This window comes from Rhinichthys klamathensis, unplaced genomic scaffold (genome assembly GCF_029890125.1).
Source record: "Rhinichthys klamathensis goyatoka isolate OS25496 unplaced genomic scaffold, OSU_Roscu_1.1 h1tg000165l_1, whole genome shotgun sequence".
NCBI classification, from domain to species: domain Eukaryota; kingdom Metazoa; phylum Chordata; class Actinopteri; order Cypriniformes; family Leuciscidae; genus Rhinichthys; species Rhinichthys klamathensis.
Genome location: NW_026606697.1, coordinates 987332 through 1005519, shown reverse-complemented (window position 1 = coordinate 1005519; position 18188 = coordinate 987332). Strand labels below are relative to the sequence as shown.

Sequence of the window (18188 nt, the reverse complement as noted above, 5' to 3'; positions counted from 1 at the left end):
ACGTCGTAATAGTAGTGAATCGTGCTGCACCACGTCATAATAATAGTGAATCGTGCTGCACCACGTCGTAATAGTAGTGAATCGTGCTGCACCACGTCATAAAAATAGTGAATCGTGCTGCACCACGTCATAATAATAGTGAATCGTGTTGCACCACGTCATAATAATAGTGAATCGTGTTGCACCACGTCATAATAATAGTGAATCGTGCTGCACCACGTCATAAAAATAGTGAATCGTGCTGCACCACGTCATAATAATAGTGAATCGTGCTGCACCGCGTCATAATAGTAGTGAATCGTGTTGCACCACGTCGTAATAGGTAATAGTAGTGAATCGTGCTGCACCACGTCATAATAATAGTGAATCGTGCTGCACCACGTCATAATAGTAGTGAATCGTGTTGCACCACGTCATAATAATAGTGAATCAAGCTGCACCACGTCATAATAGTAGTGAATCGTGTTGCACCACGTCATAATAGTAGTGAATCGTGCTGCACCACGTCATAATAGTAGTGAATCGTGCTGCACCACGTCATAATAGTAGTGAATCGTGTTGCACCACGTCATAATAGTAGTGAATCGTGTTGCACCACGTCATAATAGTAGTGAATCAAGCTGCACCACGTCATAATAATAGTGAATCGTGTTGCACCACGTCGTAATAGTAGTGAATCGTGAAGCACCGCGTCGTAATAATAGTGAATCGTGCTGCACCACGTCATAATAGTAGTGAATCGTGTTGCACCACGTCATAATAGTAGTGAATCAAGCTGCACCACGTCATAATAATAGTGAATCGTGTTGCACCACGTCGTAATAGTAGTGAATCGTGAAGCACCGCGTCGTAATAATAGTGAATCGTGCTGCACCACGTCATAATAGTAGTGAATCGTGCTGCGCCACGTCGTAATAGTAGTGAATCGTGTTGCACCACGTCGTAATAGTAGTGAATCGTGCTGCACCACGTCGTAATAGTAGTGAATCGTGTTGCACCACGTCGTAATAGTAGTGAATCGTGCTGCACCACGTCATAATAGTAGTGAATCGTGCTGCACCACGTCGTAATAGTAGTGAATCGTGTTGCACCACGTCATAATAGTAGTGAATCAAGCTGCACCTCATCATAATAGTAGTGAATCGTGCTGCACCGCGTCGTAATAGTAGTGAATCGTGCTGCACCACGTCGTAATAGTAGTGAATCGTGTTGCACCACGTCATAATAGTAGTGAATCAAGCTGCACCACGTCATAATAATAGTGAATCGTGTTGCACCACGTCGTAATAGTAGTGAATCGTGAAGCACCGCGTCGTAATAATAGTGAATCGTGCTGCACCACGTCATAATAGTAGTGAATCGTGCTGCGCCACGTCGTAATAGTAGTGAATCGTGTTGCACCACGTCGTAATAGTAGTGAATCGTGCTGCACCACGTCGTAATAGTAGTGAATCGTGTTGCACCACGTCGTAATAGTAGTGAATCGTGCTGCACCACGTCATAATAGTAGTGAATCGTGCTGCACCACGTCGTAATAGTAGTGAATCGTGTTGCACCACGTCATAATAGTAGTGAATCAAGCTGCACCTCATCATAATAGTAGTGAATCGTGCTGCACCGCGTCGTAATAGTAGTGAATCGTGCTGCACCACGTCATAATAGTAGTGAATCGTGTTGCACCACGTCGTAATAGTAGTGAATCGTGCTGCACCACGTCATAATAGTAGTGAATCGTGCTGCACCGCGTCGTAATAGTAGTGAATCGTGCTGCACCACGTCGTAATAGTAGTGAATCGTGTTGCACCTCATCATAATAGTAGTGAATCAAGCTGCACCTCATCATAATAGTAGTGAATCGTGCTGCACCGCGTCGTAATAGTAGTGAATCGTGTTGCACCACGTCATAATAGTAGTGAATCGTGCTGCACCGCGTCGTAATAGTAGGTGAGGAGAAAAACATTAAACTTGCCGCTGTTCTTCATTCAGCTTGTCTCGCCATCTGGCAAGTGGGGCAACTGGACATTTCTTCTCGGCTAGCTTGTTTATTAACAATAGCTTGTGCCACATTTGTGTGCTCCTTGCTCTTTTCATGTTTGTCAAATAAAGGATGGTTGAAATTCTTTGAGAATTTCCTTTATAAAACGCACCTGTTTTGTCTGCTAGATGTGGACTTGATCGGCAAATCTTGCACCACATTTCAGTGCACTCATCGTTAGCTTCAAGCAACAAAGTATTTTTTTTCGGCTCTGGCTCCAGTTGGCGTTTCTTTGTAGGTGGCGAAACGTCAAAGAAGCTGCTTAATGTCTGTTGCTTTTTGGACATCTCTGACAGTATAACTTAGTTGACAAGCAACATGTCATGTGTAAGATTAGATGAGAAGATCGGTTAAGTATGCAAAGGTGCGGAGTAACCGTCGCATTACGCATTCCTGATTTTTGTCGCACATGCATAGCTGCATACCAGTTATGTGCACCCGTGGTTATAGACAATATAAAAATATTTAGTTTGTTACCTATTAATTTTATCTGTATGGTTACTGTGTTTTATAGAGAAAGTACTGATGGACAGTGATGGATCAGACTCTGAAAATGAGACTGGAAATGGTGCTTCACCTTCAGATTCAGCAGGTATGTAGTCAGCTACTGAAAGGGAATGATAAGAAAGCTAGAAAAGGCTTCTTACGTCTTCTTAAGTCTCACCAGTTTAAACATTCACGTGATCTTAAACTATTCGGTAGGCTACTTGTGCGCTGTCGAGATTTCTGTCGGGTTTTTTTTCGTCACACATACAAGCCGCCTCACAAACAGCTCACGGGTAACAAACTTTATTTTTCGTGGATTATATCACTTTACCAGTCAAAAACATGCGAAAATCATGTCAATTTCGGTCTTGGTGAGTATCCTCTAAACACATTCGGTTATGTCTTAATAAGCATACATCGCACGTGACCGTATAATGTTGGTACTACAGGATCTGTGCACAAGCTCACAGTGACAGCAGCCATATGTCTAGTCTGTCAGTAATTTGGTTGTCAAAACAACAAAACATAGCTTTAATTTTAATGAATCAGGATTAATATCCTATGTATTTAATTTAGTCAGGACTAAAATACTACCCTGTGTTATTTTACATTTGATTAATTTATTCAGTCTCTGTAGTATTTCTGAATACTAGTGTCAGACCTAAGCAAAAACTTTTCTCTTTATAGGTATCTTTATTCTATTGTATTTATTTGTGCTACTTTTTTTCAATTTAATTCAAAGATTGAAATCAAGCTTCCTTGTGTTGTATAAATTCTTAAGAACAAAAATACCCCATTGTAAAAATGCAATGAGTGAGCATATAGGAGATAAAAGTAATTAAAAAAAAAGTCTAAACTCCCCCATCAAATAAAAAAAATATTTTTTAATTAAATACCCCCCCCCCCCCCCCCATAAGAATCACCTAAGGGGAGATTTCCAAAACGAAATTCAGGCCCTGGATAAAGACTGTAAAGACTGCACAATTTGTCAAGAAGAAAACACTGTGGGGTGCGGCAGCTTTAGTTAGGTCCTATAACTAAAATGTTTAGTTTCTAAAGGCTTAAACATGTAAAGAAAAGAATTTACTTCTTCAATTTCCCAAGCAGTATTTTATGGTTAAGACCAATAAAACCTAAATATTGTCACATTTTCAACCATGATAACTAGATTTTAGCAAACATGTATGTATAAAACTGTAAAGAAATGAGAGAAAAAACAAAGACCATGTATTTATTTGATATGTTATTCACGTTCATGTCGTGTGGGAATAAAATAAAAATAACTTTTATCCCAATCACAATTACTAATATTTATTTTTATTTTATTCAGTATCTTCACAAAACCCACGGAGAAAGTGGTCTAAAGAGGAGATCCAGGCTGTGGAAAACACTCTGATGAACAACATCCACTCTGGGAAGGTTCCTGGTAAAGCCCAATGCATGGAGTGCATTGAAAGGTCACCAGCAGCACTTCAGGGGAGAAGTTGGGAGGGGGTGAAATTTTATGTTAAAAATCATATGCTTTAAAGCGAAAAATGTAAAAGTCCTTTACCTAGATGGGGTTTTATTTTCTGTTTGGGCAACAAGTTCAAAATGTGTTTCAAAACTCGAGTGAAAACACTGGTACTTAAATAAATGTTCAAGAGCATTAAGAAAACATAGATTCTTGTTTTTTTTTGTAATAGCCCAAATGTCCAAACTTCTCTTGGGGAAGTTTATGGGGGTTCTACGTCAAATGTCTTCTACTCAAAAGAATTCGGTGTGGTCCCAAAATTGTGGCACACTTGCATAAAAAATATAGATGGATAAACAGACCGATATAAAGACATACAGATGCCAGATTGATAGATAATACAGATAGATAATACAGTTTTGTGTTGAGTTTAAGGATAAAAGATTTCCTCTTTTTCTCTTTTTAAGAAGAGAGAGGACAACAAAATCATCCTCACTGCTTAAAGACTGTTTTGTATTGTTTGGCGATTTTTTCCACAACGAATTAATACATATTGGACTCATGGGGCTTCCCAGGTTTCTGTACGTGACAAATTTGTAGTATTACGAATAAGAAAAACACAAATAGCAGTATATTTCGCAACCCTGTTGAATGCCAGGCATGTGCTGTTTTAATTCAGAGTTGATTCCAGTATGCGCAGATCATTATTCAGCAAACACAATTATACCCGTGGGGTCAATGCCCCATGACCATTTCCTGCTTGTCATACAACATGACTGTCTTATTTATCAAAATGTGGACCTTTTCAGATTCTCAGAGTTGAAGAAAAATAGATTCCTGTTAATCAGGAAGTGAGGTGAGGCTGTTGTCACTTTTTACATCCATACAAATGGTCTATTCAAATATAGGGAATTAGTGAATTGTAAAATGAAGTAAAAATCCATACAAATATAAATATAGACAATTCTCCCTTTTAAACAATTCTTTAATGATTATCTAAACTTAATATTTATTGTTAATCTGGTACAGGTTTAAATTTGTGTAAAAAAATCGTTAATCTACAGATAACTCATAATAGTGCCACACAGTGGTGGTTTGTGGTAAGACACAATGGGGACGTCCCCACCAGAATAGAAAAACCTGACAAATATTAAGCTTTCTAAAATTAAGAATTTATGATAATAAAGTTGATTTTTGGGATTCAAAAATTCCCCCAGACACTTCTGACTTAAAATGATGGCTTTATTGTATTTAGAAATTGCTGTCCCCACGTGTCACCTTCTAGTCATGAGTCCCCACAACGTAGCAAAAACAAGTATGTGTGTGTGTGTGTGTGTGTGTGTGTGTGTGTGTGTGTGTGTGTGTGTGTGTGTGTGTGTGTGTGTGTGTGTGTGTGTGTGTGTGTGTGTGTGTGTGTGTGTGTTGCCCTGTCCAGGGGCGTTGCTAGACCCATTTTACTGGGGCACGTGCCCCAGTATAAATCTGCTGTGCCCCAGTAAATCTGAAGTTTGAGTTTAACCATTTATTTTATTTGTCAGTGTATTTAATATAAATTATATTATAGGGTAATAGAAATGATCTATTTGCAACGCAGTAATAAACCAATCAATGCTTGTAAAAGCAACGCAGTTTAACCGAAACAGAAGCTGACCCACGCGACAGAAATCCGCGCGCGTCTGTGTTTCCTTGTCACGATACAATTTACAAAAGTGGAGAGGAGGACTCAAGTGCAGTGAAGGGATGATTTATTAACTAAATAAAACAAAACACAAAGCAAAAACCCACAAAGGGGAAAACACAATAAATGAAACATAAAACAACACTGAACTAGGAGAACCAATACTGACTAAGAACATGACGACCATCACAGGGAAACCGGGGTGACAAAAGACAAAGATCCGACAAAGACAGCAAACAAGAGGAGACTTAAAAAGGAAGGCAAATAAGGTGGGTAACGAGGATAACAGGTGGGACAAATAAACCAATAATGAGATAACAAGGGGGAGGGACCAGACAATAACAAGAGCACATGGCCCAACATAACAAAACACTCAAGTGCATAACCAAGACAGGACAGACATGTGACACTACCCCCTCCCTATGGAGCGGCTACCAGACGCTCCATAAAACCGGGGCGGGAGCGGAAGGAAACACCAGGGCGGGACGGGAGGGACAGACCAGGGCGGGACGGGAGGGACAGACCAGGGAGGGACGGGAGGGAAACACCAGGGCGGGACGGGAGGGACAGACCAGGGAGGGACGGGAGGGACAGACCAGGGCGGGACGGGAGGGAAAGACCAGGGCGGGACGGGAGGGACAGACCAGGGCGGGACGGGAGGGACAGACCAGGGCGGGACTGACAGACCAGGGCAAAACAGAGAGTCCATCGACGGCCAGGGCGAAACACAGAGTCCATCTGGCGGCCAGGGCGGTGAAGAGTCCATCTGGCGGCCAGGGCGGTGAAGACCCCTCGGGCGGCCAGGGCGGTGAAGACCCCTCGGGCGGCCAGGGCGGTGAAGACCCCTCGGGCGGCCAGGGCGGTGAAGACCCCTCGGGCGGCCAGGGCGGTGAAGACCCCTCGGGCGGCCAGGGCGGTGAAGACCCCTCGGGCGGCCAGGGCGGTGAAGACCCCTCGGGCGGCCAGGGCGGTGAAGACCCCTCGGGCGGCCAGGGCGGTGAAGACCCCTCGGGCGGCCAGGGCGGTGAAGACCCCTCGGGCGGCCAGGGCGGTGAAGACCCCTCGGGCGGCCAGGGCGGTGAAGACGTCTCGGGAGGCCAGGGCGGTGAAGACGTCTCGGGAGGCCAGGGCGGTGAAGACGTCTCGGGAGGCCAGGGCGGTGAAGACGTCTCGGGCGGCCAGGGCGGTGAAGACGTCTCGGGCGGCCAGGGCGGTGAAGACGTCTCGGGCGGCCAGGGCGGTGAAGACGTCTCGGGCGGCCAGGGCGGTGAAGACGTCTCGGGCGGCCAGGGCGGTGAAGACGTCTCGGGCGGCCAGGGCGGTGAAGACGTCTCGGGCGGCCAGGGCGGTGAAGACGTCTCGGGCGGCCAGGGCGGTGAAGACGTCTCGGGCGGCCAGGGCGGAGCAGGCCCCTCTGTTGGCCAGGGCGGTGAAGCCCTCTCAGTACCCGACACCGGCTCAGGGACAGACACCGGCTCAGGGACAGACACCGGCTCAGGGACAGACACCGGCTCAGGGACAGACACCGGCTCAGGGACAGACACCGGCTCAGGGACAGACACCGGCTCAGGGACAGACACCGGCTCAGGGACAGACACCGGCTCAGGGACAGACACCGGCTCAGGGACAGACACCGGCTCAGGGACAGACACCGGCTCAGGGACAGACACCGGCTCAGGGACAGACACCGGCTCAGGAACCGGAATTGGCTCTGCCTCTGGAACAGGCATTGGCTCAGGAACAGACACTAGGACAGAAACAGTCACAAGGACAGACACAATCACAGACACAAACACTGGGTCCGGAACCGACATGGGCTCAGGAACAGGCACTGCCTCTGGCTCAGGAACAGGCTCTGGCTCTGGCTCTGCCTCTGCCTCTGCCTCTGCCTCTGCCTCTGCCTCTGCCTCTGCCTCTGCCTCTGCCTCTGCCTCTGCCTCTGCCTCTGCCTCTGCCTCTGCCTCTGCCTCTGCCTCCGGCTCAGGAACAGGCACTGGCTCCGCCTCCGGCTCAGGAACAGGAACAGGAACAGGCACTGGCTCCGCCTCCGGCTCAGGAACAGGAACAGGCACTGGCTCCGCCTCTGGAACAGACAGAATGTGATTAGTCTCTCGCTGGGCAGACGGGACGTGAACAGTCTCTCGTTGGGCAGACGGGCATTTCCTCCTCCTCCGTCCGTGACGGCGAGAAGTAAGTCCTGAGCTGTCCCTCAATGGCCCGGAATCAAAGAGGGCCCCGGATGGAGCGTGGTGTTGAACCACTTCTCGACCCTCTCGTCCTCCCTTACAACCTCCCCGGGTCCCTCGAAAAATGATCAGGCGAGTCCCCCGAAAATCTCTCCTCTCCTGCTCCGTGGCTGGGGAAGAGAATCTCGAAAACCCCCCGCTGGACCCAGGGTTAGGCGGAGTCCTTCTGTCACCATAGGTGGACGAAAATTGGGTTGACCCAAATGTGGCGATGGTGTAATCCGGGCAATCCAAGTAATCGTCATCCATATAATTGTCATCCAGATTCGCCCAGTCAAACTCCTCATCCTCCATTCTGCTGAGTCCTCAAGTGGTCGGATCTTTCTGTCACGATACAATTTACAAAAGTGGAGAGGAGGACTCAAGTGCAGTGAAGGGATGATTTATTAACTAAATAAAACAAAACACAAAGCAAAAACCCACAAAGGGGAAAACACAATAAATGAAACATAAAACAACACTGAACTAGGAGAACCAATACTGACTAAGAACATGACGACCATCACAGGGAAACCGGGGTGACAAAAGACAAAGATCCGACAAAGACAGCAAACAAGAGGAGACTTAAAAAGGAAGGCAAATAAGGTGGGTAACGAGGATAACAGGTGGGACAAATAAACCAATAATCAGATAACAAGGGGGAGGGACCAGACAATAACAAGAGCACATGGCCCAACATAACAAAACACTCAAGTGCATAACCAAGACAGGACAGACATGTGACATTCCTAGCAACAGCAGCGCGCACACATCTGAGCACACCGAAGTCCGGTGTTGGCACGCGAGGTAGGCTATGAAAACATGACGAAACAAAAGTTTCTAAATAATACAAATAATCTTAAAAGTAAAATTGAGTCAGAGTCAAGTGATTGACCGTTTTGCCAAAATGAAGCATAGGCGGTATAGCCTACAGTTTAATGCTCAACAAATAAATCAACTTAGTTTGGACTTGGCTGGGGAACTTTGTTTTCTTTTAGAATATACATGCTCTTTATTTTATATAGTATATATTAACTCTTTATTGATTTATTGAAATGATCTAATTGTAAATTCTTGAAAAATATAAAGGCTAATTATTCATTATTAACATTGTGCAATGTAGAAGAATGCAAATGTGCAAGAACGTTTTCTCTCCGTTTTCTATTTTCTAAAGTTTTCTATTTTCATACAGTGTTGCCTTTTATGGCACAAAAAAAAAAGAAATTCGTGTAACATGATTTTAAAGCTATTGTTATCCAATTTGTTGGCATTCAAACACCTTAAAATGCACATATGTAGGTCCGAGAAATCCAAATTTTCTCGGGGGAGCATGCCCCCGAACCCCCCTAAGTGACTCTATACCCAGCATGGTGTTTTTGAAACAAACAAATTTAATTTATCTATCGGTAAGCCCCGCCCTCCTTAGTTACGCTTGCTATCTCAGACAAACAATGGGGGGCCTGTGCCCCAGTAGAGCTTAATGTCTAGCAACGCCCCTGGCCCTGTCCCAAATGGAACACTTCATATCCACTTTGTCTTTGAGTCTTGCGTCCGTTAAGTCCATGAGACCGTAGGTAGGCCTATCCTATTTGTCATTTTAGGTTTCAGAAGGGTGCTCGCGAGCTTTTGCAGAGACTGCACTGAAATCTACAGCAGACTTCCCGATAGTCAAAGCGGCGTTACGTCAAGAAAGCGGACTCGTAGGAAGACCGCGAGTGCTTAGGGTCCCGTTTGGGACAGGGCCTGTGTGTGTGTGTGTGTGTGTGTGTGTGTGTGTGTTAGATCACGTTACCTGATTCAGCCAATGGCAGCACGGAGCAAAAGTTAAGCAAACAATTCTTCACTTTAATACAAGTTACAGAAGAAAGAAAGAAAGAAAGAAAGAAAGAAAGAAAGAAAGAAAGAAAGAAAGAAAGAAAGAAAGAAAGATTTTATTTATAAATCTTAAAAGGTATTTCTGGGTTAAAGTGACTCAAAATAATGGAGCATGTCAAAATCAAAACAAATTTAACGTAGCTTAATTAGGCTACAATACATTACTCTTAATGTAATAGACTATTTTACATAAATCTATTATTACATTTTGTGCTCAAATTTATTAGATTGAAAGATAATATTGTATTGATTATATTGTAGACATTGTTTCACTTAGGCTACGTGCTGCTGGTATAGGCTATGAACTGTGATTACGTTATAAGTTGCTTGTTCATGATGTAATACATTTCTCACACAATAACCTATTTCATTATGTGAAAAATCATTATTACATTGCAAAATCGTTATTACATTATGAGCTCAAGACAAAAAAATTTTGGACCTAGAAGGAAAACATATAAAGATATACTGTAACGAATGGCGTTTATCGCTTCACCTCTGCAACAATGAAAGTGACACCTAGTTCATTCACCCTGAGCGGCTCCAATCATTTGCTATACAGATATAAAACCCACCTCTCTGTCTACACTAGCAAACACAGAGACATGTGACAGAAGCATGACCGACGAGTCAAAGACTGCATCCCTCTCATCTGTATTCTGCTGTACTAACATGGCAAGGCTGGAGCAAGGCTATACAAACACTGAGAGAAAACCCTGGTACACAATGGCCTTACAGAACGCAACCAAAACAGCGTCTAGAATGACTTTTACTTTGGTTAATTCATTTATTGCCTGTATTTATCTCAAGATAGCCTAGTTCTAATAGCCTACTGTATTTCCTGGATGTAGCCTACATAAACATGTCCTATTTCAGACCAAGATTTGTACAAAAGAAACGATAAACTAAATGTACATACACACAATAACTTCAGCTTCGCCTAATTATGTAAAGAATATTTGCATGCTAACTAACTCCCAAGTCATCGTCATCTAAAACTTTCACCTCTGAGTTCATAAATCTAACTAACTGCACTATAAAATGGAGAGGAATTACATGAGTGTATCTCCTCCCATTTGAACTTTGGAAACTCTCTGCCGTAGTAAAGCGTTCCCAAGATGTGCATAGTTATTCTTTCTGTTCTGTCCCACGTCTGCCTCTGGAGCTGTGCACTTCAGGTGAGTTGAATTTATACACGTCCCCATTAATATGTAAAGATCTTACAGAAGCTCTGATCTAAGTAAGCCATTGGGTTATTCATGTCTTGATAAAATTGCTGATAAGAATCACTATTGTAATGCATCTCGTCATTTTTGTTACATTAATGCTCATTATAGCTTGTTAACTGTCAGTGTCCCAGTAGCAATTGCATTTTTTCCTATAACATAACAGTAAACATCTTAAATTAGTTATGATTCAAAAGCATTCATACTCAGCATTCATCCTGTGAAAACCATTTTTAAATTGGGCACTAAACCTTTTAGCGGGCTCAATTTTTGTGATATAAACTTCAAATTGAGAACACAACTTGGTAAGACATATAGCTTTGATTGTCTCAATTTTAGAGTCCAAATTATTTAGTAAAATATACATTTTGCATAAAATAAAATAAAAAATCATTTAGTACAGTTGCTTTAAAAGAAAACTTTTTTACACTTCATTTTTTGAAGTACTTCTGCAATAATCTGAGTGTCTTCTCAAAAAAGAGACCATCTTGTATTCCAAAGCATTCGTGAATTACAACCATTTACGTTCAGATCTATGCTCAAAAAAGGGGGTGACAGTTAATAGGTAATATAATATTGTACATATTTAACATTATGACTTTTAATTGATTTTCTGTAAACAAATGCATAAAACTACAAAGTATAGACACAAAAATGTACTTTTTTAAATTATTTTTTTTTATAATTGCAACCTTATCTATCTTAATTAAGGTGAAATTATGAAAATATGATTTAAGGATTTTACAGTAATAAATAAATAAACAGCAGAAAGGAAATATTTAAACATTGAGGTGTGGTTCGACATCTGTTTTTTGTCAAGGCATGATATCTCATTCTCTCATTAGGAAAGTTTAAAATATTGCACAATGCCATCTTTCAGATATTGTGTGTGTATGTGGGGGGAGGAATTCTCACGAAACTTGATATGTTGTTTTTGAATATGTTTGGAAGTATTAACACATGTCCTTTAACTTTGGACCTCTGCATTGTGTTTTGTGTTTAAGCAGACTCAGTATTCCAGGAGCGATGCTGCTGTTGCTGTGGATAGCGTTATTACTCACATGGCCTGGTATAGCACTCTTAACCTCAGAAAATATCCTGAATCTTACAAATCCTGTCAGAAATATGTCCACTTTTGAGAAATGCAGCCCACTCTAAAATAACAAAAAAAAGAAAATATATTGTAACACTTAACAACAAGGTTTCATTTGTTAACATTAGGTAACTACATTAACATGAACCAACAACAAACAATACTTCTAGCATTTCTTAATCTTAGATAAAGCTAATCTCAACATTTACTAATTCATTTTCAAATTCAAAAGTTGTATCTGATTAGTTAATGCACTATGAACTAACATGAACATGAACTTTTTTTTATTAACTAACATTAACACAAGTATAATACTTTATGATAGCCAATGCATTAACTAAAGTTAACAAATGAGCAGGGCTGTGGCGAGGCCAGAAATCTGAGTGGGTGAGTGGACCTTGGTGAAATAGGGTGGACCTCTAATTTTTGTGTACACACACACACCCCCACACACACACACAGACTCGCTCACTCACTCACACATACACATACTTCCTTACTCACTCACTCACACTCTCACACTCGCTCGCTCACTCACTCACCACTCAGTCAGTCAGTCAGTCACTCACTTACACACACGCTTTTACGCTTTTAAATGTTTTTTTTTTTTTTTTAACTGCTAGAATATTTAACTGGAATACTTAATTAAAAACAGTGAATCAGTGAATCTGTTCATCATGAACCTTCCGAACAAAGCGATTCACTATAAATCAGACTTTCCAAAGCAATATGAGAGAGAGGACCGTTTAGGACGAATCGATTCAGTAGAATAAATCAGATTTGCCAGCGCTAGATTCGCTTTACTGTTTACCTCTGCTTGCTCGACATGTGCAATATGACATTAAAAACAGAGATTGCGCGCTTTCCAACTCGTTGGAAAAATTTGTAATGCAGAGCTCCTCTCAAAGCTACCCCTGAAAATAGGCTTTGTTTACTTAATGCAAAATATTTTTTCTAATTTCACTCTTTTAATATTTGGGTGAAATGTGACCTTACATAGTTTTGTGAGATTCAGGGTGAACTACAGACGATAAAATCTCACTATAATAATATATTATTGTTTGAATAGTTTTCTATCATGTGCAACACAAAATTCCCATTCATTCTCTTTTTCCAGATATAAAAGTATGATTTGTATGATTTAATCACAATGTCTAACCGATATAATCTTTTTTTCAAGGCACATTCAGCTTCACGATCCACAACATTAAGGAAGACCTGTGTCTGGAGGACTCAACTGAAGGAGGAGTTGAGTTAAAGACATGCCGTCTGGACTCAGTCCTGCAGCAGTGGATGTGGACCGATCACTGGGTCCTAATAAACACAGGCACCCTGAGGTGTCTTTCTTCCATCCACAGCGACCCAGTCCAGACTATCAGCTGTGATTCTGGTCAACATATCAAATGGCAGTGCAAAGCTCAACAGCTCATCAGCCTGAAAAATGCCCTGGCGTTGAGCTCAGAGAGAGGAAATCTCAAACTCAACAGGGGTGAACACAACATCTGGAAGTCTCTGGATGCGGCTGATATCTGCCAGAACAAACTGAGTGAGTAGAAGCCGAAAAAACATCTGAATTATTTGATTCTTTGTTTGAATTGTGTGTCTACATTGTCGCGTTCATTTTATCTGGTTGACAGACATACACTCCCAAATCTACATTTATTTGATCAAAAATATGAATATATATATAATATATTAAGAATTTGTTAATAATTTTTCAGCATCATTACTGTATAGTCTTCAGTGTCATGGACAGATGAAACGAAAAAAAGAGCTTTTTGGCAGCAAACACTTAAGATGGGTTTTGTGCACACAGGGATAAAAAAGTACCCCATGTGTAAAATGCTGTATCCTGGAGGTCCTGGATATCTTGTTCGATTTCAATTACAAAACACTTTATTTGTCCCCAAGGGGCAATTAACGAGGACTCACGTAAACAATACACATAAAAACATCCTACATTAAATAAATAACACAATGTGCGCGGAATACATATTATTTATAAGTATACCTAAAAAAAGTTGTTTTTGTTTTTGTTTTGTTTTTAAACCCACAAGTCCGTACCATATATAAGAATTAATAAATACGTAAATATATATGATATAACTGTGTAAAAAAAATGGTATGGTAAAAAAGGGGGACAGAGATGGTTGAGAAATTAAAAGCTGCACCGATTTTGGAACAAAGGTTGCCTTCCTCCTTTGCGTCCTACAGCATGGACAACGAAGCCGTCGCCCTGAAGGAAGCCACTCAAAAACAGAGAACATGACATGTGAAGTGTCTCGTAAAATCCTTCCAGCCAACCTCAGCGTTTGCTGTTCACTTATAATAGAAAGAGCCCAGTCCAATAATAGTCAAGCAGACTTTAACCGAGTGCTCCAGACTTTTTCTATTTTGGAGGCTAATAGAATGAAACCAGCAGACGATGGAGAATGTAATGACACTTTCAATGTAGGAGTAGTAGATCATAGTGAGAATGTTCTTACTAACTCCAAAGGAATAGAGCTTCCTTAAAAAGTACTGTGGCTGCTGGCATTTCCTCAATATCTCAATAAGTACATTTTAGCAGATTGTCAAAAATTGTCCCTAGGTACTTGTACTCTTTGACAATCTCTCCAGGCTTTCCGTGAGTAACAGTAGAGACTGCCATAGCCATCTGCCTCTGCTTATTAGAAAAGGTTACTACCATCTCTTCAGTCTTAAGGTTTAATTTTAAGGTTCGGCCACAGATAGCATCCGGCCCAGGTGCAGATTTAACTTTGGTCTTTTTAAGAGCTTGCACCACCACCTCTGTACTTATACAGAGGCATCATGATACGTGGTATCAGATACAGTACATGGCATCATGGATTCGATCAAATACCAACAGATAAAAAATCAAAACCTGACAGCATGTGTTAGAAATCTTATAACGGGCCATGTTTGGATCTTCCAACAGGACAGTGATCCAAAAACAAACATCAAAATCAAAACAAAAATGGGTCACTGAGCACAAAACCAAGCATCTGTAATGGCCATCCTGAACCCCATAGAAAATGAGTGGGCTGAACTGAAGAGAAGAAGCGCCAACATGGATCTGGGAATCTGAAGGATCTGGAGAGAGTCTGTATGGAGGAATGGTCTCTGATCTGTTGTCAGGCGTTCTCCAAACTCATCCGGCATTATAGGACAAAACTCAGAGCTGTTATCTTGGCAAAAGGAGATTGCAAAAAGTATTTAATAAAAGGGGGCAAATAATTGTTCCCAACGTGTTTTGGAGAAAAACATTTATTTCTTAATGTGATTTTCCCCCCACTTTTTCAATTCTTTTACTTCAATAAAAGGTTAGTTTTTTGCATTTTTAAAAAATAAAATATCAAAAGGATAAACAATGCAGATTATTTTTTTACTGCCATATTTCATCATATTTACCAAGGGGGCAAATAATTCTGACCAGTACTGTGTTTATTATTGCATTATAGTAATGTGAATTATAGAGGGAATGTGCTTGACAATAATGTCACAATTTCTGGGTTCACAATCACAAGAGTGTAAAGCGATTTCTGCCACATTTTAGAATATGAAAAGAAACTCCACTGACCTTCCTCGCTCCGACTCTTTATGGTCTCATGCTATAAGATAAATCTCATCTTCACTCATTCTCACAGGATCCAGAAGAGACAGTGATTTAGAGGCCGACGACGAGTTTGACTTTGCTGAAGGGCCGCCTGCACAGGGAATGACAGAGGCACAGATGAAGTTTTTACAGTGGTATTACCGCACAGAGGACCGTGAGTGTGCCAAGCTTGCACTTAAAGTCTTTCTAGTTTCTCACGTTTACAGAATTTAATTTCCCCATCCATGAAATGGCTTAAGTGCACACTTGGATGTGGCTCTATCACATTAATACTCACAGACTGTCCAACGCCCTTTTCTTGTTTAACAGCAGCATCATGGAAGTTTGGCATGATGGGATTTGCTTTTCTGGGTCTTCTGATTGGTGCTATGCTGTTGGTCATGGGCATGATGGCTAATAGGTTAGTACAAACTAGCATTGTGAACACAGGTAACAAACAGGAGTTTTATAGTAACCAAATTATTTGAGCACAGGACGTCTTTAGAATATATATGTATGTATATACGGTGTGTGTGTGGGGGCAAACAGGAAATAATTAAATATGTAAATCTGAATATATAGATACAAATCTGAATATATAGTTATATATAAGCCTGAATATAAATGTACATCTGCATATATAAATTCGTATATAGTTATATCTGAATATATATCATTTTTTATTTATTTTTATTATGTAATCCAATGCATACAAGTGACTGACACAACAAAAAACATAAAGGTCTCATACATAAACATTAACATGTAAAAATGAAAATAACATACATAAACGTGTGTGTGTGTGTGTGTGTGTGTGTGTGTGTGTGTGTGTGTGTGTGTGTGTGTGTGTGCATGTATTACTGGGTGTGTAAGTGGAAATAACTTAACAGGAGAAAATCTTACAGGTACAACAGACATGATAAAAATTAACTAAATAATAATAATAATTAAAAAATAAATAAATAAAGGAATAAAGGGGGAAAAAAGGGGGAAAAAGGGGGGGGGGGGGGGGGGGGGGTTGGGGGTTGGTCTGTCTCTGATCTCCCCTTGGCCAAAACAATATCTATTATATCTGAATATATATATATTTATATTCATATATATATAGTTATAACTTTGAATATATATATATATATATATATATATACATACACATATTCAGTTATAACTATAATCGGATTTACATTTATATAGTAAGTTATAACTATATATTCAGGATTTAAAAATATATATTCAGTTATAACTATGTATTCAGATTTACATTTATATATTCAGAGTTATAACTATATATTTAGAGTTTTGACTATATTATCGGATTTACATTTATATATTCAGAGTTATAACTATGTATTCAGATTTACATTTATATATTCAGAGTTATAACTATGTATTCAGATTTACATTTATATATTCAGAGTTGTAACTATATATTCAGAATTTATAAATATATATTCAGTTATAATTATATATATATATTCAGATTTACATTTAAATATTCAGTTATACCTATATATTCAAGCTTTACATTTATATATTCAGATTTACATTTATATATTCAGGCTTATAACTATATGTATATTCAGATTTACATATTTAATTTACATATAATTATTTCCACATAATATATGTATGTATGTATATATATATATATATATATATGTGTGTGTGTGTGTGTGTGTGTGTGTTTATATACATACAGTACATACATATACAGTATATATATATGTAATATTCTTCCATAACTTCCATGTCTCCCATACAGGAACAGGAAGCAAATAGCCAAGTACAAAGCAGCCACAAAATTGACAGAGTTGAACCCTGAAATGGAGGGGTTGCAGGTCATCGTCACTGATCAGGTTACACAGGTCAAAGAGGAGAAAAGCCTTTCCATCTCATCCGAACACATCACAACACACAACAGCCATAAAGATTGGGAAGAGCCTTCAACCAACAGCAAAGCCTCAGAGGAAATGAAGCCTGGAGAAATTGTGGTGACCTGGAAGGACGGGAACGTGTCTACTTTGTATCCTGAACCGGAATCGGAGGGGGAAGGTGAACAGGACGTCCACAACACAGATGAGGAGACTCTGTCCCAAAACTCCCCCCAAGTGATAGCTTCATCTGAGGCTATTGTGTTTTAATATAGTCCTGTTGTTTGCGTATTACCCATGGTTTCCCTAGTCCAAAATATATGCTTATAGCCTTGGGTCAAGCAATCAGTGTCAATATAATCACACATATATTCAGTTTAGTGTATATTTCAAAAGGCAAGTTGTACTATTTGTACAAAAAAAAAAAAACTATTTGTGTGAAAATGCATCAGAATTGGTCATGAGCTGAAACTTGAAAATTACAGGTTTTTTCCCCCCAAACGCATAATAGTGTACCATACAAACTTCTATTAGCCTATATGAATTAAATCAAATATTTAATCTGCATATTTTCTTTGCAGCCCATACAAAGCATAGTAAGTTATTCTCTTCTATCTCACTTGATGAGAAGCAACATAATAAACTTGGTAA

The 18188-nt window shown here is 40.4% G+C and overlaps 1 protein-coding gene across 1 annotated transcript; it reads left to right on the top strand.

Annotated features, from left to right (window-relative positions):
* The first annotated feature begins 10816 nt into the window (after positions 1-10816).
* Positions 10817-17919, top strand: si:cabz01068815.1 (solute carrier family 51 subunit beta). Its single transcript, XM_056259153.1, has 6 exons — positions 10817-10930; positions 12000-12047; positions 13252-13617; positions 15719-15841; positions 15997-16087; positions 17429-17919. The coding sequence occupies exons 2-6, from the start codon at positions 12005-12007 to the stop codon at positions 17805-17807; spliced, it is 1002 nt and encodes a 333-aa protein (XP_056115128.1). The 5' UTR covers positions 10817-10930; positions 12000-12004; the 3' UTR covers positions 17808-17919.
* The last annotated feature ends 269 nt before the right edge of the window (positions 17920-18188 follow it).

Coding starts and splice junctions, on each gene's coding strand:
- si:cabz01068815.1 (XM_056259153.1), top strand. CDS start 12,005: ATGCTGCTGTTGCTGTGGATAGCGTTATTACTCACATGGCCTG. Junction 12,048..13,251: donor GTTATTACTCACATGGCCTG/GTATAGCACTCT, acceptor CTTTTTTTCAAG/GCACATTCAGCTTCACGATC. Junction 13,618..15,718: donor TATCTGCCAGAACAAACTGA/GTGAGTAGAAGC, acceptor TCATTCTCACAG/GATCCAGAAGAGACAGTGAT.